The sequence below is a fragment of the Symsagittifera roscoffensis genome, chromosome 5, assembly GCF_963678635.1.
Source record: "Symsagittifera roscoffensis chromosome 5, txSymRosc1.1, whole genome shotgun sequence".
NCBI classification, from domain to species: domain Eukaryota; kingdom Metazoa; phylum Xenacoelomorpha; order Acoela; family Convolutidae; genus Symsagittifera; species Symsagittifera roscoffensis.
The window spans coordinates 39,510,690-39,536,777 of NC_087066.1; the positions used below are offsets into that span (position 1 = coordinate 39,510,690).

A 26,088-nucleotide genomic window follows, 5' to 3' on the forward strand; every position below is an offset into this window, starting at 1 on the left:
GCAAACCGCGCTGCTTAGTTAACACGCAGCTTGGTAAACATAGCTATGAATGATATAGGACATTAATTAGCACGGTTCAAACAGAGCTATCGGTAAGTCCTGATATAATGTGAAAACTTAATGTATTTCCATGAGAACACAAAGCAAGCAGAGCAAAAACAATAAGAATATCAACCAATTGTATTCATTTAGGAACATATTAATGCAAAGAACAAAACCCATGCCATCGGTAGTTCCAAAGAATTATAAACTGAGCTTTGTTCTGTAACAGCAAACCGCGCTGCTTAGTTAACCCGCAGCTTGGTAAGCACTGCTATGAATGGTATAGAACACTGATTAGCACGGCTCAAAAATAGAGCATCGGTAAGTCCTGATATAATGTGGATAATTGATGTATATTCATGAGAACACAGTTCGAGCAGAGCAGAATTAATTAGAATAAAAACCAATCTTATTCATATAGGAACATATTAATGCAAAGAACAAAACCCATGCCATCGGTAGTTACAAAAAAAACTATAATCAGAGCTTTCTTCTGTAACAGCAAACCGCGCTGCTCAGTTAACTCGCAGCTTGGAAAGCATTGCTATGAATGGTATAGGACACTGATTAGCACGGCTCAAAAACAGAGCAATCGGTAAGTCCTGATATAATGTGGATAATTGATGTAGATTCATGAGATCACAGTTCGAGCAGAGCAGAATTAATTAGAATAACAACCAATCTTATTCATATAGGAACATATTAATGCAAAGAACAAAACCCATGCCATCAGTAGTTCTAAAGAATTATAAACTGAGCTTTCTTCTGTAACAGCAAACAGCGTTGCTTAGTTAACCCGCAGCTTGGTAAGCATTGCTATGAATGGTATAGGACACTAATTAGCACGGTTCAAAAACAGAGCTATCGGTATGTCCTGATATAATGTGAATACTTGATGTATTTACATGAGAACACAGTTCAAGCAGAGCAGAAACAATAAGAATATCAACCAATTTTATTCATTTAGGAACATATAAATGCACAAAAAAACTCATGTCATCGGTAGTTACAAAAAAACTATAATCAGAGCTTTCTTCTGTAACAGCAAACCGCGCTGCTCAGTTAACTCGCAGCTTGGTAAGCATTGCTATGAATGGTAAAGGACACTAATTAGCACGGTTCAAAAACAGAGCAATCGGTAAGTCCTGATATAATGTGGACAATTGCTGTATATTTATGAGAACAAAGTTCGAGCAGAGCAGAATTAATTCGAATAACAACCAATCTTATTCATAAAGGAACATATTAATGCAAAGAACCAAACCCATGCCATCGGTAGTTCCAAAGAAATATAAACTGAGCTTTCTTCTGTAACAGCAAACAGCGCTGCTTAGTTAACCCGCAGCTGGGTAAATATTGCTATGAATGGTATAGGACACTAATTAGCACGGTTCAAAAACAGAGCTATCGATATGTCCTGATATAATGTGAATACTTGATGTATTTACATGAGAACACAGTTCAAGCAGAGCAGAAACAATAAGAATATCAACCAATTTTATTCATTTAGGAACATATAAATGCACAAAAAAACTCATGCCATCGGTAGTTACAAAAAAACTATAATCAGAGCTTTCTTCTGTAACAGCAAACCGCGCTGCTCAGTTAACTCGCAGCTTGGTAAGCATTGCTATGAATGGTAAAGGACACTAATTAGCACGGTTCAAAAACAGAGCAATCGGTAAAACCTGATATAATGTGAATACTTGATGTACATTCATGAGAACACAGATCAAGCAGAGCAGAAACAATAAGAATATCAACCAATTGTATTCATTTAGGAACATATTAATGCAAAGAACAAATCCCATGCCATCGGTAGTTCCAAAGAATTATAACCTGAGCTTTCTTCTGTAACAGCAAACCGCGCTGCTTAGTTAACCCGCAGCTTGGTAAGCATTGCTATGAATGGTATAGGACACTAAATAGTACGGTTCAAAAACAGAGCTATCGGTAAGTCCTGATACAATGTGAATACTTGATGTATATTCATGAGAACACAGTTCAAGCAGAGCAGAAACAAAAAGAATATCAACGAATTGTATTCGTTTAGGAACATATTAATGCAAAGAACAAAACCCATGCCCTCGGTAGTTCCAAAGAATTAAAATCTGAGCTTTCTTCTGTAACAGCAAACCGCGCTGCTTAGTTATCCCGCAGCTTGGTAAGCACTGCTGTGAGTCATATAGGACTGTAATTAGCATGCTTCAAAAACAGTGCTATCTGTGAGTCCTGATATGATGCGAATAGTTGATGCACATTCATGAGAACATGTTTCAAGCAGAGCAGAAACAATTGGAAAATTAACCAATTGTATTCATTTAGGAATATATTAATGCAAAGAACAAAACCCATGCCATCGGTAGTTCCAAAGAAATATAATCTGAGCTTTCTAATTTAACAGCAAACCGCGCTGCTCAGTTAAACCGCAGCTTGGTAAGCACTGCTGTGAGTCATATAGGACAGTAATTAGCATGGTTCAAAAACAGTGCTATCGGTAAGTCCTGATTTAAAGTGAATACTTAATGTATAAGCATGAGAATACGTTTCAAGCAGAGCAGAAACAATAAGAATATCAACCAATTGTATTCATTTAGGAACATATTAATGCAAAGAAAAAACACATGCCATCGGTAGTTACAAAAAAAACTATAACCTGAGCTTTCTTCTGTAACAGCAAACCGCGCTGCTCAGTTAACTCGCAGCTTGGTAAGCATTGCTGTGAATGGTATAGGTTACTAATTAGCACGGTTCAAAAACAGAGCTATCGGTAAAACCTGATATAATGTGAATACTTGATGTACATTCATGAGAACACAGATCAAGCAGAGCAGAAACAATAAGAATATCAACCAATTGTATTCATTTAGGAACATATTAATGCAAAGAACAAATCCCATGCCATCGGTAGTTCCAAAGAATTATAACCTGAGCTTTCTTCTGTAACAGCAAACCGCGCTGCTTAGTTAACCCGCAGCTTGGTAAGCATTGCTGTGAATGGTATAGGACACTAATTAAGCACGGTTCAAAAACAGAGGTATCGGTAAGTCCTGATATAATGTGAATACTTGATGTATATTCATGAGAACACAGTTTAAGCAGAGCAGAAACAAAAAGAATATCAACGAATTGTATTCGTTTAGGAACATATTAATGCAAAGAACAAAACCCATGCCATCGGTAGTTCCAAAGAATTATAACCTGAGCTTTCTTCTGTAACAGCAAACCGCGCTGCTTAGTTAACCCGCAGCTTGGTAAGCATTGCTGTGAATGGTATAGGACACTAATTAGCACGGTTCAAAAACAGAGGTATCGGTAAGTCCTGATATAATGTGAATACTTGATGTATATTCATGAGAACACAGTTCAAGCAGAGCAGAAACAAAAAGAATATCAACGAATTGTATTCGTTTAGGAACATATTAATGCAAAGAACAAAACCCATGCCATCGGTAGTTCCAAAGAATTATAACCTGAGCTTTCTTCTGTAACAGCAAACCGCGCTGCTTAGTTATCCCGCAGCTTGGTAAGCACTGCTGTGAGTCATATAGGACTGTAATTAGCATGCTTCAAAAACAGTGCTATCTGTGAGTCCTGATATGATGCGAATAGTTGATGCACATTCATGAGAACATGTTTCAAGCAGAGCAGAAACAATTGGAAAATTAACCAATTGTATTCATTTAGGAATATATTAATGCAAAGAACAAAACCCATGCCATCGGTAGTTCCAAAGAAATATAATCTGAGCTTTCTAATTTAACAGCAAACCGCGCTGCTCAGTTAAACCGCAGCTTGGTAAGCACTGCTGTGAGTCATATAGGACAGTAATTAGCATGGTTCAAAAACAGTGCTATCGGTAAGTCCTGATTTAAAGTGAATACTTAATGTATAAGCATGAGAATACGTTTCAAGCAGAGCAGAAACAATAAGAATATCAACCAATTGTATTCATTTAGGAACATATTAATGCAAAGAAAAAACACATGCCATCGGTAGTTACAAAAAAAACTATAACCTGAGCTTTCTTCTGTAACAGCAAACCGCGCTGCTCAGTTAACTCGCAGCTTGGTAAGCATTGCTGTGAATGGTATAGGTTACTAATTAGCACGGTTCAAAAACAGAGCTATCGGTAAAACCTGATATAATGTGAATACTTGATGTACATTCATGAGAACACAGATCAAGCAGAGCAGAAACAATAAGAATATCAACCAATTGTATTCATTTAGGAACATATTAATGCAAAGAACAAATCCCATGCCATCGGTAGTTCCAAAGAATTATAACCTGAGCTTTCTTCTGTAACAGCAAACCGCGCTGCTTAGTTAACCCGCAGCTTGGTAAGCATTGCTGTGAATGGTATAGGACACTAATTAAGCACGGTTCAAAAACAGAGGTATCGGTAAGTCCTGATATAATGTGAATACTTGATGTATATTCATGAGAACACAGTTTAAGCAGAGCAGAAACAAAAAGAATATCAACGAATTGTATTCGTTTAGGAACATATTAATGCAAAGAACAAAACCCATGCCATCGGTAGTTCCAAAGAATTATAACCTGAGCTTTCTTCTGTAACAGCAAACCGCGCTGCTTAGTTAACCCGCAGCTTGGTAAGCATTGCTGTGAATGGTATAGGACACTAATTAGCACGGTTCAAAAACAGAGGTATCGGTAAGTCCTGATATAATGTGAATACTTGATGTATATTCATGAGAACACAGTTCAAGCAGAGCAGAAACAAAAAGAATATCAACGAATTGTATTCGTTTAGGAACATATTCATGCAAAGAACAAAACCCATGCCATCGGTAGTTCCAAAGAATTAAAATCTGAGCTTTCTTCTGTAACAGCAAACCGCGCTGCTCAGTTATCCCGCAGCTTGGTAAGCACTGCTGTGAGTCATATAGGACTGTAATTAGCATGCTTCAAAAACAGTGCTATCGGTGAGTCCTGATATGATGCGAATAGTTGATGCACATTCATGAGAACATGTTTCAAGCAGAGCAGAAACAATTGGAAAATTAACCAATTGTATTCATTTAGGAATATATTAATGCAAAGAACAAAACCCATGCCATCGGTAGTTCCAAAGAAATATAATCTGAGCTTTCTAATTTAACAGCAAACCGCGCTGCTCATTTAAACCGCAGCTTGGTAAGCACTGCTGTGAGTCATATAGGACAGTAATTAGCATGGTTCAAAAACAGTGCTAGCGGTAAGTCCTGATTTAAAGTGAATACTTAATGTATAAGCATGAGAATACGTTTCAAGCAGAGCAGAAACAATAAGATTATCAACCAATTGTATTCATTTAGGAACATATTAATGCAAAGAAAGAACACATGCCATCGGTAGTTACAAAAAAAACTATAACCTGAGCTTTCTTCTGTAACAGCAAACCGCGCTGCTCAGTTAACTCGCAGCTTGGTAAGCATTGCTGTGAATGGTATACGTTAGTAATTAGCACGGTTCAAAAACAGAGCTATCGGTAAAACCTGATATAATGTGAATACGTGATGTACATTCATGAGAACACAGATCAAGCAGAGCAGAAACAATAAGAATAACAACCAATTGTATTCATTTAGGAACATATTAATGCAAAGAACAAATCCCATGCCATCGGTAGTTCCAAAGAATTATAACCTGAGCTTTCTTCTTTAACAGCAAACCGCGCTGCTTAGTTAACCCGCAGATTGGTAAGCATTGCTGTGAATGGTATAGGACACTAATTAGCACGGTTCAAAAACAGAGGTATCGGTAAGTCCTGATATAATGTGAATACTTGATGTATATTCATGAGAACACAGTTCAAGCAGAGCAGAAACAAAAAGAATATCAACGAATTGTATTGATATAGGAACATTTTAATGCAAAGAACAAAACCCATGCCATCGGTAGTTCCAAAGAATTAAAATCTGAGCTTTCATCTGTAACAGCAAACCGCGCTGCTCAGTTAACCCGCAGCTTGGTAAGCATTGCTGTGAATGGTATAGGACACTAATTAGCACGGTTCAAAAACAGTGCTATCGGTTAGTCCTGATTTAAAGTGAATACTTAATGTATAAGCATGAGAATACGTTTCAAGCAGAGCAGAAACAATAAGAATATCAAACAATTGTATTCATTTAGGAACATATTAATGCAAAGAACAAATCCCATGCCATCGGTAGTTCCAAAGAATTAGAACCTGAGCTTTCTTCTGTAACCGCAAACCGCGCTGCTCAGTTAACCCGCAGCTTGGTAAGCATTGCTGTGAATGGTATAGGACACTAATTAGCACGGTTCAAAAACAGCTATCGGTAAGTCCTGATATAATGTGAAAACTTGATGTATATTCATGAGAACCCAATTCAAGCAGAGCAGAAACAAAAAGAATATCAACCAATTGTATTCATTTAGGAACATATTAATGCAAAGAACAAAACCCATGCCATCGGTACTTCCAAAGATTTATAAACTGAGCTTTCTTCTGTAACAGCAAACCGCGCTGCTTAGTTAACCCGCAGCTTGGTAAGCATTGCTATGAATGGTATAGGACACTAATTAGCACGGTTCAAAAACAGAGCTATCGGTAAGTCCTGAAATAATGTGAAAATTTGATGTATATTCATGAGAACACAGTTCAAGCAGAGCAGAAACAATAAGAATATCAACGAATTGTATTCATTTAGGAACATTTTAATGCAAAGAACAAAACCCATGCCATCGGTAGTTCCAAAGAGTTTAAAACTGAGCTTTCTTCTGTAACAGCAAACCGCGCTGCTCAATTAACTCGCACCTTGGTAAGCACTGCTGTGAATGGTATAGAACAATAATTAGCACGGTTCAATAACAGAGCTATCGGTAAGTCCTGATATAATGTGAAAACTTGACGTATTTCCATGAGAACACAGTTCAAGCAGAGCAGAAACAATAAGAATATCAAACAATTGTATTCATTTAGGAACATATTAATGCAAAGAACAAAACCCATGCCATCGGTAGTTCCAAAGAATTATAAACTGAGCTTTCTTCTGTAACAGCAAACCGCGCTGCTTAGTTAACACGCAGCTTGGTAAACATAGCTATGAATGATATAGGACACTAATTAGCACGGTTCAAACAGAGCTATCGGTAAGTCCTGATATAATGTGAAAACTTAATGTATTTCCATGAGAACACAAAGCAAGCAGAGCAAAAACAATAAGAATATCAACCAATTGTATTCATTTAGGAACATATTAATGCAAAGAACAAAACCCATGCCATCGGTAGTTCCAAAGAATTATAAACTGAGCTTTGTTCTGTAACAGCAAACCGCGCTGCTTAGTTAACCCGCAGCTTGGTAAGCACTGCTATGAATGGTATAGGACACTGATTAGCACGGCTCAAAAATAGAGCATCGGTAAGTCCTGATATAATGTGGATAATTGATGTATATTCATGAGAACACAGTTCGAGCAGAGCAGAATTAATTAGAATAAAAACCAATCTTATTCATATAGGAACATATTAATGCAAAGAACAAAACCCATGCCATCGGTAGTTACAAAAAAAACTATAATCAGAGCTTTCTTCTGTAACAGCAAACCGCGCTGCTCAGTTAACTCGCAGCTTGGAAAGCATTGCTATGAATGGTATAGGACACTGATTAGCACGGCTCAAAAACAGAGCAATCGGTAAGTCCTGATATAATGTGGATAATTGATGTAGATTCATGAGATCACAGTTCGAGCAGAGCAGAATTAATTAGAATAACAACCAATCTTATTCATATAGGAACATATTAATGCAAAGAACAAAACCCATGCCATCAGTAGTTCTAAAGAATTATAAACTGAGCTTTCTTCTGTAACAGCAAACAGCGTTGCTTAGTTAACCCGCAGCTTGGTAAGCATTGCTATGAATGGTATAGGACACTAATTAGCACGGTTCAAAAACAGAGCTATCGGTATGTCCTGATATAATGTGAATACTTGATGTATTTACATGAGAACACAGTTCAAGCAGAGCAGAAACAATAAGAATATCAACCAATTTTATTCATTTAGGAACATATAAATGCACAAAAAAACTCATGCCATCGGTAGTTACAAAAAAACTATAATCAGAGCTTTCTTCTGTAACAGCAAACCGCGCTGCTCAGTTAACTCGCAGCTTGGTAAGCATTGCTATGAATGGTAAAGGACACTAATTAGCACGGTTCAAAAACAGAGCAATCGGTAAGTCCTGATATAATGTGGACAATTGCTGTATATTTATGAGAACAAAGTTCGAGCAGAGCAGAATTAATTCGAATAACAACCAATCTTATTCATAAAGGAACATATTAATGCAAAGAACCAAACCCATGCCATCGGTAGTTCCAAAGAAATATAAACTGAGCTTTCTTCTGTAACAGCAAACAGCGCTGCTTAGTTAACCCGCAGCTGGGTAAATATTGCTATGAATGGTATAGGACACTAATTAGCACGGTTCAAAAACAGAGCTATCGATATGTCCTGATATAATGTGAATACTTGATGTATTTACATGAGAACACAGTTCAAGCAGAGCAGAAACAATAAGAATATCAACCAATTTTATTCATTTAGGAACATATAAATGCACAAAAAAAACTCATGCCATCGGTAGTTACAAAAAAACTATAATCAGAGCTTTCTTCTGTAACAGCAAACCGCGCTGCTCAGTTAACTCGCAGCTTGGTAAGCATTGCTATGAATGGTAAAGGACACTAATTAGCACGGTTCAAAAACAGAGCAATCGGTAAGTCCTGATATAATGTGGACAATTGCTGTATATTTATGAGAACAAAGTTCGAGCAGAGCAGAATTAATTCGAATAACAACCAATCTTATTCATAAAGGAACATACTAATGCAAAGAACCAAACCCATGCCATCGGTAGTTCCAAAGAAATATAAACTGAGCTTTCTTCTGTAACAGCAAACAGCGCTGCTTAGTTAACCCGCAGCTGGGTAAATATTGCTATGAATGGTATAGGACACTAATTAGCACGGTTCAAAAACAGAGCTATCGATATGTCCTGATATAATGTGAATACTTGATGTATTTACATGAGAAAACAGTTCAAGCAGAGCAGAAACAATAATACTATCAACCAATTGTATTCATTTAGGAACATATTAATGCACAGAAAAAAACCCATGCCATCGGTAGTTACAAAAAAACTATAATCAGAGCTTTCTTCTGTAACAGCAAACCGCACTGCTCAGTTAACCCGCAGCTTGGTAAGCATTGCTATGAATGGTATAGGACACTAATTAGCACGGTTCAAAAACAGAGCTATCGGTAAAACCTGATATAATGTGGATAATTGATGTATTTTCATGAGAACACAGTTCGAGCAGAGCAGAATTAATTAGAATAACAACCAATCTTATTCATATAGGAACATATTAATGCAAAGAACAAAACCCATGCCATCGGTAGTTCCAAAAATTAACATCTGAGCTTTCTTCTGTAACAGCAAACCGCGCTGCTCAGTTATCCCGCAGCTTGGTAAGCACTGCTGTGAGTCATATAGGACAGTAATTAGCATGCTTCAAAAACAGTGCTATCGGTGAGTCCTAATATGATGCGAATAGTTGATGCACATTCATGAGAACACGTTTCGAGCAGAGCAGAAACAATTGGAAAATTAACCAATTGTATTCATTTAGGAACATATTAATGCAAAGAACAAAACCCATGCCATCCGTAGTTCCAAAGAAATATAATCTGAGCTTTCTAATTAAACAGCAAACCGCGCTGCTCAGTTAAACCGCAGCTTGGTAAGCACTGCTGTGAGTCATATATGACAGTAATTAGCAGGGTTCAAAAACAGTGCTATCGGTAAGTCCTGATTTAAAGTGAATACTTAATGTATAAGCATGAGAATACGTTTCAAGCATAGCAGAAACAATAAGTATATCAACCGATTGTATTCATTTAGGAACATATTAACGCAAAGAAAAAACACATGCCATCGGTGGTTACAAAAAAAACTATAATCAGAGCTTTCTTCTGTAACAGCAAACCGCGCTGCTCAGTTAACTCGCAGCTTGGTAAGAATTGCTATGAATGGTATAGTACACCGATTAGCACGGCTCAAAAACAGAGCAATCGGTAAGTCCTGATATAATGTGGATAATTGATGTATATTCATGAGAACACAGTTCGAGCAGAGCAGATTAATTAGAATAACAACCAATCTTATTCATATAGGAACATATTAATGCAAAGAACAAAACCCATGTCATCGGTAGTTCCAAAGAATTAACATCTGAGCTTTCTTCTGTAACAGCAAACCGCGCTGCTCAGTTATCCCGCAGCTTGGTAAGCACTGCTGTGAGTCATATAGGACAGTAATTAGCATGCTTCAAAAACAGTGCTATCGGTGAGTCCTAATATGATGCGAATAGTTGATGCACATTCATGAGAACACGTTTCAAGCAGAGCAGAAACAATTGGAAAATTGGAAAATTAACCAATTGTATTCATTTAGGAACACATTAATGCAAAGAACAAAACCCATGCCATCCGTAGTTCCAAAGAAATATAACCTGAGCTTTCTAATTAAACAGCAAACCGCGCTGCTCAGTTAAACCGCAGCTTGGTAAGCACTGGTGTGAGTCATATAGGACAGTAATTAGCAGGGTTCAAAAACAGTGCTATCGGTAAGTCCTGATTTAAAGTGAATACTTAATGTATAAGCATGAGAATACGTTTCAAGCAGAGCAGAAACAATAAGTATATCAACCGATTGTATTCATTTAGGAACATATTAACGCAAAGAAAAAACACATGCCATCGGTGGTTACAAAAAAAACTATAACCTGAGCTTTCTTCTGTAACAGCAAACCGCGCTGCTCAGTTAACTCGCAACTTGGTAAGCATTGCTGTGAATGGTATAGGACACTAATTAGCACGGTTCAAAAACAGAGCTATCGGTAAAACCTGATATAATGTGAATACTTGATTTATATTCATGAGAACACAGTTCAAGCAGAGCAGAAACAATAAGAATATCAACCAATTGTATTCATTTAGGAACATAATAATGCAAAGAAAAAATCCCATGCCATCGGTAGTTCCAAAGAATTATAACCTGAGCTTTCTTCTGTAACAGCAAACCGCGCTGCTTAGTTAATCCGCAGCTTGGTAAGCATTGCTGTGAATGGTATAGAACACTAATTAACACGATTCAAAAACAGAGCTATCGGTAAGTCCTGATATAATGTGAATACTTGATGTATATTCATGAGAACACAGTTCAAGCAGAGCAGAAACAATAAGAATATCAACCAATTGTATTCATTTAGGAACATATTAATGCACAGAAAAAAACCCATTCCATCGGTGGTTACAAAAAAAACTATAATCAGAGCTTTCTTCTGTAACAGCAAACCGCGCTGCTCAGTTAACTCGCAGCTTGGTAAGAATTGCTATGAATGGTATAGTACAGCGATTAGCACGGCTCAAAAACAGAGCAATCGGTAAGTCCTGATATAATGTGGATAATTGATGTATATTCATGAGAACACAGTTCGAGCAGAGCAGATTAATTAGAATAACAACCAATCTTATTCATATAGGAACATATTAATGCAAAGAACAAAACCCATGCCATCTGTAGTTCTAAAAAATTATAAACTGAGCTTTCTTCTGTAACAGCAAACAGCGCTGCTTAGTCAACCCGCAGCTTGGTGAGCATTGCTATGAATGGTATAGGACACTAATTAGCACGGTTCAAAAACAGAGCTATCGGTATGTCCTGATATAATGTGAATACTTGATGTATTTACATCAAAACACAGTTCAAGCAGAGCAGAAACAATAAGAATATCAACCAATTGTATTCATTTAGGAACATATTAATGCACAGAAAAAAACCCATGCCATCGGTAGCTACAAAAAACTATAATCAGAGCTTTCTTCTGTAACAACAAACCGCGCTGCTCAGTTAACCCGCAGCTTGGTAAGCATTGCTGTGAATGGTATAAGACACTAATTAGCACGGTTCAAAAACAGAGTTATCGGTAAGTCCTGATATAATGTGAATACTTGATAAATATTCATGAGAACACAGTTCAAGCAGAGCAGAAACAATAAGAATATCAACCAATTGTATTCATTTAGGAACATATTAATGCAAAGAACAAAACCCATGTCATCGGTAGTTCCAAAGAATTAAAATCTGAGCTTTCTTCTGTAACAGCAAACCGCGCTGCTCAGTTAACCGCGCTGCTCAGTAAGCACTGGTGTGTGTCATATAGGACAGTAATTAGCAGGGTTCAAAAACAGTGCTATCGGTAAGTCCTGATTTAAAGTGAATACTTAATGTATAAGCATGAGAATACGTTTCAAGCAGAGCAGAAACAATAAGTATATCAACCGATTGTATTCATTTAGGAACATATTAACGAAAAGAAAAAACACATGCCATCGGTGGTTACAAAAAAAACTATAACCTGAGCTTTCTTCTGTAACAGCAAACCGCGCTGCTCAGTTAACTCGCAACTTGGTAAGCATTGCTGTGAATGGTATAGGACACTAATTAGCACGGTTCAAAAACAGAGCTATCGGTAAAACCTGATATAATGTGAATACTTGATTTATATTCATGAGAACACAGTTCAAGCAGAGCAGAAACAATAAGAATATCAACCAATTGTATTCATTTAGGAACATAATAATGCAAAGAACAAATCCCATGCCATCGGTAGTTCCAAAGAATTATAACCTGAGCTTTCTTCTGTAACAGCAAACCGCGCTGCTTAGTTAATCCGCAGCTTGGTAAGCATTGCTGTGAATGGTATAGAACACTAATTAACACGGTTCAAAAACAGAGCTATCGGTAAGTCCTGATATAATGTGAATACTTGATGTATATTCATGAGAACACAGTTCAAGCAGAGCAGAAACAATAAGAATATCAACCAATTGTATTCATTTAGGAACATATTAATGCACAGAAAAAAACCCATTCCATCGGTGGTTACAAAAAAAAACTATAATCAGAGCTTTCTTCTGTAACAGCAAACCGCGCTGCTCAGTTAACTCGCAGCTTGGTAAGAATTGCTATGAATGGTATAGTACAGCGATTAGCACGGCTCAAAAACAGAGCAATCGGTAAGTCCTGATATAATGTGGATAATTGATGTATATTCATGAGAACACAGTTCGAGCAGAGCAGATTAATAAGAATAACAACCAATCTTATTCATATAGGAACATATTAATGCAAAGAACAAAACCCATGCCATCGGTAGTTCTAAAAAATTATAAACTGAGCTTTCTTCTGTAACAGCAAACAGCGCTGCTTAGTCAACCCGCAGCTTGGTGAGCATTGCTATGAATGGTATAGGTCACTAATTAGCACGGTTCAAAAACAGAGCTATCGGTATGTCCTGATATAATGTGAATACTTGATGTATTTACATGAAAACACAGTTCAAGCAGAGCAGAAACAATAAGAATATCAACCAATTGTATTCATTTAGGAACATATTAATGCACAGAAAAAAACCCATGCCATCGGTAGCTACAAAAAACTATAATCAGAGCTTTCTTCTGTAACAACAAACCGCGCTGCTCAGTTAACCCGCAGCTTGGTAAGCATTGCTGTGAATGGTATAAGACACTAATTAGCACGGTTCAAAAACAGAGTTATCGGTAAGTCCTGATATAATGTGAATACTTGATAAATATTCATGAGAACACAGTTCAAGCAGAGCAGAAACAATAAGAATATCAACCAATTGTATTCATTTAGGAACATATTAATGCAAAGAACAAAACCCATGTCATCGGTAGTTCCAAAGAATTAAAATCTGAGCTTTCTTCTGTAACAGCAAACCGCGCTGCTCAGTTAACTCGCAGCTTGGTAAGAATTGCTATGAATGGTATAGGACACCGATTAGCACGGCTCAAAAACAGAGCAATCGGTAAGTCCTGATATAATGTGAATACTTGATGTATATTCATGAGAACACAGTTCAAGCAGAGCAGAAACAATAAGAATATCAACCAATTGTATTCATTCAGGAACATATTAATGCACAGAAAAAAACCCATGCCATCGGTGGTTACAAAAAAAACTATAATCAAAGCTTTCTTCTGTAACAGCAAACCGCGCTGCTCAATTAACTCGCAGCTTGGTAAGAATTGCTATGAATGGTATAGGACACCGATTAGCACGGCTCAAAAACAGAGCAATCGGTAAGTCCTGATATAATGTGGATAATTGATGTATATTCATGAGAACACAGTTCGAGCAGAGCAGAATTAATTAGAATAACAACCAATCTTATTCATATAGGAACATATTAATGCAAAGAACAAAACCCATGCCATCGGTAGTTCTAAAGAATTATAAACTGAGCTTTCTTCTGTAACAGCAAACAGCGCTGCTTAGTTAACCCGCAGCTTGGTAAGCATTGCTATGAATGGTATAGGACACTAATTAGCACGGTTCAAAAACAGAGCTATCGGTATGTCCTGATATAATGAGAATACTTGATGTATTTACATGAGAACACAGTTCAAGCAGAGCAGAAACAATAAGAATATCAACCAATTGTATTCATTTAGGAACATATTAATGCACAGAAAAAAAAACCCATGCCATCGGTAGCTACAAAAAACTATAATCAGAGCTTTCTTCTGTAACAACAAACCGCGCTGCTCAGTTAACCCGCAGCTTGGTAAGCATTGCTGTGAATGGTATAGGACACTAATTAGCACGGTTCAAAAACAGAGTTATCGGTAAGTCCTGATATAATGTGAATACTTGATGTATATTCATGAGAACACAGTTCAAGCAGAGCAGAAACAATAAGAATATCAACCAATTGTATTCAGTTAGGAACATATTAATGCAAAGAACAAAACCCATGCCATCCGTAGTTCCAAAGAAATATAATCTGAGCTGTCTAATGAAACAGCAAACCGCGCTGCTCAGTTAAACCGCAGCTTGGTAAGCACTGCTGTGAGTCATATAGGACAGTAATTAGCAGGGTTCAAAAACAGTGCTATCGGTAAGTCCTGATTTAAAGTGAATACTTCATGTATAAGCATGAGAATACGTTTCAAGCAGAGCAAAAACAATAAGTATATCAACCAATTGTATTCATTTAGGAACATATTAATGCAAAGAAAAAACACATGCCATCGGTGGTTACAAAAAAAACTATAATCAGAGCTTTCTTCTGTAACAGCAAACCGCGCTGCTCAATTAACTCGCAGCTTGGTAAGAATTGCTGTGAATGGTATAAGACACTAATTAGCACGGTTCAAAAACAGAGTTATCGGTAAGTCCTGATATAATGTGAATACTTGATAAATATTCATGAGAACACAGTTCAAGCAGAGCAGAAACAATAAGAATATCAACCAATTGTATTCATTTAGGAACATATTAATGCAAAGAACAAAACCCATGTCATCGGTAGTTCCAAAGAATTAAAATCTGAGCTTTCTTCTGTAACAGCAAACCGCGCTGCTCAGTTAACTCGCAGCTTGGTAAGAATTGCTATGAATGGTATAGGACACCGATTAGCACGGCTCAAAAACAGAGCAATCGGTAAGTCCTGATATAATGTGAATACTTGATGTATATTCATGAGAACACAGTTCAAGCAGAGCAAAAACAATAAGTATATCAACCAATTGTATTCATTTAGGAACATATTAATGCACAGAAAAAAACCCATGCCATCGGTAGCTACAAAAAACTATAATCAGAGCTTTCTTCTGTAACAACAAACCGCGCTGCTCAGTTAACCCGCAGCTTGGTAAGCATTGCTGTGAATGGTATAAGACACTAATTAGCACGGTTCAAAAACAGAGTTATCGGTAAGTCCTGATATAATGTGAATACTTGATAAATATTCATGAGAACACAGTTCAAGCAGAGCAGAAACAATAAGAATATCAACCAATTGTATTCATTTAGGAACATATTAATGCAAAGAACAAAACCCATGTCATCGGTAGTTCCAAAGAATTAAAATCTGAGCTTTCTTCTGTAACAGCAAACCGCGCTGCTCAGTTAACTCGCAGCTTGGTAAGAATTGCTATGAATGGTATAGGACACCGATTAGCACGGCTCAAAAACAGAGCAATCGGTAAGTCCTGATATAATGTGAATACTTGATGTATATTCATGAGAACACAGTTCAAGCAGAGCAGAAACAATAAGATATCAACCAATTGTATTCATTCAGGAACATATTAATGCACAGAAAAAAACCCATGCCATCGGTGGTTACAAAAAAAACTATAATCAGAGCTTTCTTCTGTAACAGCAAACCGCGCTGCTCAATTAACTCGCAGCTTGGTAAGAATTGCTATGAATGGTATAGGACACCGATTAGCACGGCTCAAAAACAGAGCAATCGGTAAGTCCTGATATAATGTGGATAATTGATGTATATTCATGAGAACACAGTTCGAGCAGAGCAGAATTAATTAGAATAACAACCAATCTTATTCATATAGGAACATATTAATGCAAAGAACAAAACCCATGCCATCGGTAGTTCTAAAGAATTATAAACTGAGCTTTCTTCTGTAACAGCAAACAGCGCTGCTTAGTTAACCCGCAGCTTGGTAAGCATTGCTATGAATGGTATAGGACACTAATTAGCACGGTTCAAAAACAGAGCTATCGGTATGTCCTGATATAATGAGAATACTTGATGTATTTACATGAGAACACAGTTCAAGCAGAGCAGAAACAATAAGAATATCAACCAATTGTATTCATTTAGGAACATATTAATGCACAGAAAAAAAAACCCATGCCATCGGTAGCTACAAAAAACTATAATCAGAGCTTTCTTCTGTAACAACAAACCGCGCTGCTCAGTTAACCCGCAGCTTGGTAAGCATTGCTGTGAATGGTATAGGACACTAATTAGCACGGTTCAAAAACAGAGTTATCGGTAAGTCCTGATATAATGTGAATACTTGATGTATATTCATGAGAACACAGTTCAAGCAGAGCAGAAACAATAAGAATATCAACCAATTGTATTCAGTTAGGAACATATTAATGCAAAGAACAAAACCCATGCCATCCGTAGTTCCAAAGAAATATAATCTGAGCTGTCTAATGAAACAGCAAACCGCGCTGCTCAGTTAAACCGCAGCTTGGTAAGCACTGCTGTGAGTCATATAGGACAGTAATTAGCAGGGTTCAAAAACAGTGCTATCGGTAAGTCCTGATTTAAAGTGAATACTTCATGTATAAGCATGAGAATACGTTTCAAGCAGAGCAAAAACAATAAGTATATCAACCAATTGTGTTCATTTAGGAACATATTAATGCAAAGAAAAAACACATGCCATCGGTGGTTACAAAAAAAACTATAACCTGAGCTTTCTTCTGTAACAGCAAACCGCGCTGCTCAGTTAACTCGCAACTTGGTAAGCATTGCTGTGAATGGTATAGGACACTAATTAGCACGGTTCAAAAACAGAGCTATCGGTATGTCCTGATATAATGTGAATACTTGATGTATATTCATGAGAACACAGTTCAAGCAGAGCAGAAACAATAAGAATATCAACCAATTGTATTCATTCAGGAACATATTAATGCAAAGAACAAATCCCATACCATCGGTAGTTCCAAAGAATCATAAACTGAGCTTTCTTCTGTAACAGCAAACCACGCTGCTTAGTTAATCCGCAGCTTGGTAAGCATTGTTATGAATGGTATAGGACACTAATTAGCACGGTTCAAAAACAGAGCTATCGGTATGTCCTGATATAATGTGAATACTTGATGTATATTCATGAGAACACAGTTCAAGTAGAGCAGAAACAATAAGAATATCAACCAATTGTATTCATTTAGGAACATATTAATGCAAAGAACAAATCCCATGCAATCGGTAGTTCCAAAGAATTATAACCTGAGCTTTCTTCTGTAACAGCAAACCGCGCTGCTTAGTTAATCCGCAGCTTGGTAAGCATTGCTGTGAATGGTATAGAACACTAATTAGCACGGTTCAAAAACAGAGCTATCGGTAAGTCCTGATATAATGTGAATACTTCATGTATATTCATGAGAACACAGTTCAAGCAGAGCAGAAACAATAAGAATATCAACCAATTGTATTCATTTAGGAACATATTAATGCACAGAAAAAAACCCATGCCATCGGTGGTTACAAAAAAAACTATAATCAGAGCTTTCTTCTGTAACAGCAAACCGCGCTGCTCAGTTAACTCGCAGCTTGGTAAGAATTGCTATGAATGGTATAGGACACCGATTAGCACGGCTCAAAAACAGAGCAATCGGTAAGTCCTGATATAATGTGGATAATTAATGTATATTCATGAGAACGCAGTTCGAGCAGAGCAGAATTGATTAGAATAACAACCAATCTTATTCATATAGGAACATATTAATGCAAAGAACAAAACCCATGCCATCGGTAATTCTATAGAATTATAAACTGAGCTTTCTTCTGTAACAGCAAACAGCGCTGCTTAGTTAACCCGCAGCTTGGTAAGCATTGCTATGAATGGTATAGGACACTTATTAGCACGGTTCAAAAACAGAGCTATCGGTATGTCCTGATATAATGTGAATACTTGATTTATTTACATGAGAACACAGTTCAAGCAGAGCAGAAACAATAAGAATATCAACCAATTGTATTCATTTAGGAACATATTAATGCACAGAAAAAAACCCATGCCATCCGTAGTTCCAAAGAAATATAATCTGAGCTTTCTAATGAAACAGCAAACCGCGCTGCTCAGTTAAACCGCAGCTTGGTAAGCACTGCTGTGAGTCATATAGGACAGTAATTAGCAGGGTTCAAAAACAGTGCTATCGGTAAGTCCTGATTTAAAGTGAATACTCAATGTTTAAGCATGAGAATACGTTTAAAGCAGAGCAGAAACAATAAGTATATCAACCAATTGTATTCATTTAGGAACATATTAATGCAAAGAAAAAACACATGCCATCGGTGGTTACAAAAAAAACTATAACCTGAGCTTTCTTCTGTAACAGCAAACCGCGCTGCTCAGTTAACTCCCAACTTGGTAAGCATTGCTGTGAATGGTATAGGACACTAATTAGCACGGTTCAAAAACAGAGCTATCGGTAAAACCTGATATAATGTGAATACTTGATGTATATTCATGAGAACACAGTTCTAGTAGAGCAGAAACAATAAGAATATCAACCAATTATATTCATTTAGGAACATATTAATGCAAAGAACAAATCCCATGCCATCGGTAGTTCCAAAGAATTATAACCTGAGCTTTCTTCTGTAACAGCAAACCGCGCTGCTTAGTTAATCCGCAGCTTGGTAAGCATTGCTGTGAATGGTATAGAACACTAATTAGCACGGTTCAAAAACAGAGCTATCGGTAAGTCCTGATATAATGTGAATACTTGATGTATATTCATGAGAACACAGTTCAAGCAGAGCAGAAACAATAAGAATATCAACCAATTGTTTTCATTTAGGAACATATTAATGCACAGAAAAAAACCCATGCCATCGGTGGTTACAAAAAAAAACTATAATCAGAGCTTTCTTCTGTAACAGCAAACCGCGCTGCTCAGTTAACTCGCAGCTTGGTAAGAATTGCTATGAATGGTATAGGACACCGATTAGCACGGCTCAAAAACAGAGCAATCGGTAAGTCCTGATATAATGTGGATAATTAATGTATATTCATGAGAACACAGTTCGAGCAGAGCAGAATTAATTAGAATAACAACCAATCTTATTCATATAGGAACATATTATTGCAAAGAACAAAACCCATGCCATCGGTAGTTCTATAGAATTATAAACTGAGCTTTCTTCTGTAACAGCAAACAGCGCTGCTTAGTTAACCCGCAGCTTGGTAAGCATTGCTATGAATGGTATAGGACACTAATTAGCACGGTTCAAAAACAGAGCTATCGGTATGTCCTGATATAATGTGAATACTTAATGTATTTACATGAGAACACAGTTCAAGCAGAGCAGAAACAATAAGAATATCAACCAATTGTATTCATTTAGGAACATATTAATGCACAGAAAAAAACCCATGCCATCGGTAGCTACAAAAAAAAACTATTATCAGAGCTTTCTTCTGTAACAACAAACCGCGCTGCTCAGTTAACCCGCAGCTTGGTAAGCATTGCTATGAATGGTATAGGACACTAATTAGCACGGTTCAAAAACAGAGCTATCGGTAAGTCCTGATTTAATGTGAATACTTGATGTATATTCATGAGAACACAGTTCAAACAGAGCAGAAACAATAAGAATATCAACCAATTGTATTCATTTAGGAACATATTAATGCAAAGAACAAAACCCATGCCATCGGCAGTTCCACAGAACTATAAACTGAGCTTTCTTCTGTAACAGCAAACAGCGCTGCTTAGTTAACCCGCAGCTTGGTAAGCATTGCTATGAATGGTATAGGACACTAATTAGCACGGTTCAAAAAGAGAGCTATCGGTAAGTCCTGATATAATGTGAATACTTGATGTATACTCATGAGAACACAGTTCAAACAGAGCAGAAACAATAAGAATATCAACCAACTGTATTCATTTAGGAACATATTAATGCAAAAACAAAACCCATGCCATCGGCAGTTCCACGGAACTATAAACTGAGCTTTCTTCTGTAACACCAAACTGCGCTGCTCAGTTATCCCGCAGCTTGGTAAGCACTGCTGTGAGTCATATAGGACAGTAATTAGCATGCTTCAAAAACAGTGCTATCGGTAAGTCCTGATTTAAAGCGAATACTTAATGTATAAGCATGAGAATACGTTTCAAGCAGAGCAGAAACAATAAGAATATCAACCAATTGTATTCATTTAGGAACATATTAATGCAAAGAAAAAACACATGCCATCGGTAGTTACAAAAAAAACTATAACCTGAGCTTTCTTCTGTAACAGCAAACCGCGCTGCTCAGTTAACTCGCAACTTGGTAAGCATTGCTGTGAATGGTATAGGACACTAATTAGCACGGTTCAAAAACAGAGCTATCGGTAAAACCTGATATAATGTGAATACTTGATGTATATTCATGAGAACACAGTTCAAGTAGAGCAGAAACAATAAGAATACCAACCAATTGTATTCATTTAGGAACATATTAATGCAAAGAACAAAACCCATGCCATCGGTAGTTCCAAATAATTATAAACTGAGATTTCTTCTGTAACAGCAAACCGCGCCGCTCAGTTAACTCGCAGCTTGGTAAGCATTGCTGTGAATGGTATAGAACACTAATTAGCACGGTTCAAAAACAGAGCTATCGGTAAGTCCTGATATAATGTGAATACTTGATGTATATTTATGAGAACACAGTTCAAACAGAGCAAAAACAATAAGAATATCAACCAATTGTATTCAATTAGGAACATATTAATGCAAAGAACAAAACCCATGCCATCGGCAGTTCCAAGGAACTATAAACTGAGGTTTCTTCTGTTAAAGCAAACCGCGCTGCTCATTTAACCCGCAGCTTGATAAGCACTGCTGTGAGTCATTTAGGACAGTAATTAGCATGCTTCAAAAACAATGCTATCGGTGAGTCCTGATATGATGCGAATAGTTGATGCACATTCATGAGAACACGTTCCAAGTAGAGCCGAAACAATTGGAAAATTAACCAATTGTATTCATTTAGGAACATATTAATGCAAAGAACAAAACCCATGCCATCGGTAGTTCCAAAGAAATATAATCTGAGCTTTCTAGTTTAACAGCAAACCGCGCTGATCAGTTAAACCGCAGCTTGGTAAGCACTGCAGTGAGTCATATAGGACAGTAATTAGCATGGTTCAAAAACAGTGCTATCGGTAAGTCCTGATTTAAAGTGAATACTTAATGTATAAGCATGAGAATACGTTTCAAGCAGAGCAGAAACAATAAGAATATCAACCAATTGTATTCATTTAGGAACATATTAATGCAAAGAACAAATCCCATGCCATCGGTAGTTCCAAAGAATTAGAACCTGAGCTTTCTTCTGTAACAGCAAACCGCGCTGCTTAGTTAACCCGCAGCTTGGTAAGCATTGCTGTGAATGGTATAGGACAGTAATTAGCACGGTTCAAAAGCAGAGCTATCGGTAAGTCCTGATATAATGTGAATACTTGATGTATAATCATGAGAACACAGTTCAAGCAGAGCAGAAACAATAAGAATATCAACGAATTGTATTCATTTAGGAACATATTAATGCAAAGAACAAAACCCATGCCATCGGTAGTTCCAAAGAATTAGAACCTGAGCTTTCATCTGTAACAGCAAACCGGGCTGCTTAGTTAACCCGCAGCTTTGGTAAGCATTGCTGTGAATGGTATAGGACAGTAATTAGCACGGTTCAAAAGCAGAGCTATCGGTAAGTCCTGATATAATGTGAATACTTGATGTATAATCATGAGAACACAGTTCAAGCAGAGCAGAAACAATAAGAATATCAACGAATTGTATTCATTTAGGAACATATTAATGCAAAGAATAAATCCCATGCCATCGGCAGTTCCAAAGAATTAGAACCTGAGCTTTCTTCTGTAACATCAAACCGCGCTGCTTAGTTAACCCGCAGCTTGGTAAGCATTGCTGTGAATGGTATAGGACAGTAATTAGCACGGTTCAAAAACAGAGCTATCGGTAAGTCCTGATATAATGTGAAAACTTGATGTATAATCATGACAACACAGTTCAAGCAGAGCAGAAACAATAAGAATATCAACGAATTGTATTCATTTAGGAACATATTAATGCAAAGAACAAAACCCATGCCATCGGTAGTTCCAAAGAATTAGAACCTGAGCTTTCTTCTGTAACAGCAAACCGCGCTGCTTAGTTAACCCGCAGCTTTGGTAAGCATTGCTGTGAATGGTATAGGACAGTAATTAGCACGGTTCAAAAACAGAGCTATCGGTAAGTCCTGATATAATGTGAATACTTGATGTATAATCATGAGAACACAGTTCAAGCAGAGCAGAAACAATAAGAATATCAACGAATTGTATCCATTTAGGAACAAATTAATGCAAAGAACAAAACCCATGCCATCGGTAGTTCCAAAGAATTATGAACTGAGCTTTCTTCTGTAACAGCAAACCGCGCTGCTCAGTTAACTCGCAGCTTGGTAAGCATTGCTGTGAATGGTATAGAACACTTATTAGCACGGTTCAAAAACAGAGCTATCGGTAAGTCCTGATATAATGTGAATACTTGATGTATAATCATGAGAACACAGTTCAAGCAGAGTAGAAACAATAAGAATATCAACGAATTGTATCCATTTAGGAACATATTAATGCAAAGAACAAAACCCATGCCATCGGTAGTTCCAAAGACTTATAAACTGAGTTTTCTTCTGTAACAGCAAACCGCGCTGCTCAGTTAACTCGCAGCTTGGTAAGCATTGCTGTGAATGGTATAGAACACTAATTAGCACGGTTCAAAAACCGAGCTATCGGTAAGTCCTGATATAATGTGAATACTTGATGTATATTCATGAGAACACAGTTCAAGCAGAGCAGAAACAATAAGAATATCAACCAATTGTATTCATTTAGGAACATATTAATGCAAAGAACAAAACCCATGCCATCGGTAGTTCCAAAGAATTAAAATCTGAGCTTTCTTCTGTAACAGCAAACCGCGCTGCTCAGTTATCCCGCAGCTTGGTAAGCACTGCTGTGAGTCATTTAGGACAGTAATTAGCATGCTTCAAAAACAGTGCTATCGGTGAGTCCTGATATGATGCGAATAGTTGAAGAGCAGAAACAATTGGAAAATTAACCAATTGTATTCATTTAGGAACATATTAATGCAATGAACAAAACCCATGCCATCGGTAGTTCCAAAGAAATATAATCTGAGGTTTCTAGTTTAACAGCAAACCGCGCTGCTCAGTTTAACCGCAGCTTGGTAAGCACTGCTGTGAGTCATATAGGACAGTAATTAGCATGGTTCAAAAACAGTGCTATCGGTAAGTCCTGATTCAAAGTAAATACTTAATGTATAAGCATGAGAATACGTTTCAAGCAGAGCAGAAACAATAAGAATATCAACCAATTGTATTCATTTAGGAACATATTAATGCAAAGAACAAATCCCATGCCATCGGTAGTTCCAAAGAATTAGAACCTGAGCTTTCTTCTGTAACAGCAAACCTCGCTGCTTAGTTAACCCGCAGCTTGGTAAGCATTGCTGTGAATGGTATAGGACAGTAATTAGCACGGTTCAAAAACAGAGCTATCGGTAAGTCCTGATATAATGTGAATACTTGATGTATAAATATATGACTTTAAAAAACAGTGCAATCGGTAAGTCCTGATACAATGTGAGCACTTCATGTTTACTCATGAGAACACGTTTCAAGCAGAGCAAAAACAATCAGAATATCAACCAATCTTAATCAATTAGGAACATATTAATGCAAAGAATAAAACCCATGCCATCGGTAGTTCCAAAAAACTATAAACTGAGGTTTTTTCTGTAACAGCAAACAGCGCTGCTCAGTAAACCCGCAGCTTGCTAAGGACTGCTGGGAATCATATAGGACAGTAATTAGCACGGTTAAAAAACAGTGCAATCGGTAAGTCCTGATACAATGTGAATACTTCATGTTTACTCATGAGAACACGTTTCAAGCAGAGCAAAAACAATTAGAATATCAACCTTTCTTATTCATATAGGAACATATTAATGCAACGAATAAAACCCATGCCATCGGCAGTTCCACGGAACTATAAACTGAGGTTTCTTCTGTAACAGCAAACCGCGCTGCTCATTTAACCCGCAGCTTGATAAGCACTACTGTGAGTCATATAGGACAGTAATAAGCACGGTTCAAAACCAGTGCTATCGGCAAGTACTGATATAATGTGGATAATTGATGTACATTCATGAGAACACTTTTCAAGCAGAGCAGAAACAATTAGAAAATCAGCCAATTGTATTCATTCAGGAACACTAATGCAAAGTAAAAAAACCCTTGCCATCGGTAGTTACAAAAAAACTATAATCTGAGCTTTCTTCTGTAACAGCAAACCGCGCTGCTCGGTAAACCCGCAGCTTGATAAGCACTGCTGTGAGTCATATAGGACAGTAATTAGCACGGTTCCAAAACAGTGCTATCGGTGAGTCCTGATATAATGCGAATAATTGATTTGTATTCACGTTGCAAGCAGAGCTACCTTTGATCAAGTAGTCTAGCACAATATCATTCATCTGCTGCTTCGAGAAGTGATGCGCTGCGGATACCATGTTGCGCTCCCACTGAGTAGTTGACACCATTGGGGGGAATGAAGAGGATGCGCCCGTGCAGGTTGCAGTGGCTGCGGAGGACACGCCTAGAGGGGTGAGGAGTGCACTTCCCGCGGTTCCTCTGCCGGCGACGGCTGCCGAGATATTCTGAGCTGAGGACGAGGAGGAGTCCGGAATAGCTGTGGGCATGGGGAGAGACCTGGATTAGGAAAATAGAAAACATTCAACTCATCTAGAATACTTAAGCAAAGGGAAAACAGAGCGCCGATTTGAGGGGAAGGGGGAAGCGCTGATAATAAACTTCAATAACTATTTAATAACACGTTAACAAATGCAAAATTTGAATCATTTATGATAAAATAGTCAGGCTTTGAATTTGCGCTATAAATATAACACTGTGCTTTCTCAAGACCTTTTTTGAAACTTTACGTTGCTACTCAAACAATTACGACTAAAAGGGCTTTCAAATTATAGCAAAAATCACTTTTAAAAGCTTCCTTCGAGGTCCGTTGTGCCGTAGTGGCTTCCAGACAGATCGCGACATGAACGGAACAAAAATATTCATTAGATAAAGGTTTTTCTATTTTCATTTACGGTTCAAAAAATAAAAGTAATCATGTACATAGAGGCGGAGCTGCGCTTCGCAAACACTTGCGACAACACGACCAAAAAGCTGCCCTATCAACTGAAGAAAAAAAGTAATAAGCCTCTAATTAGCAAAAACTCAGCTACGTTTCGGATTCGAATCTGCGACCTGGCAAATTTGAGTCTCAC

General features: G+C 37.3%; 3 protein-coding genes across 3 annotated transcripts in view; 2 read left to right on the forward strand and 1 right to left on the reverse strand.

Annotated features, from left to right (window-relative positions):
* LOC134845457 (U2 small nuclear ribonucleoprotein A'-like) overlaps positions 1-26,088 on the forward strand; it is a 361,634-nt gene that overhangs the window by 77,029 nt on the left and 258,517 nt on the right. The gene's annotated exons all lie outside the window — the stretch shown is intronic.
* LOC134845456 (protein FAM98A-like) overlaps positions 1-26,088 on the forward strand; it is a 183,186-nt gene that overhangs the window by 77,027 nt on the left and 80,071 nt on the right. The window lies entirely within an intron of this gene.
* LOC134845856 (glucose-induced degradation protein 8 homolog) overlaps positions 1-26,088 on the reverse strand; it is an 83,796-nt gene that overhangs the window by 54,600 nt on the left and 3,108 nt on the right. The window contains exon 2 of the mRNA XM_063862955.1: positions 25,245-25,513. Coding sequence (XP_063719025.1) covers positions 25,245-25,513 — 269 coding nt within the window. The remainder of the gene's footprint in view (positions 1-25,244; positions 25,514-26,088) is intronic.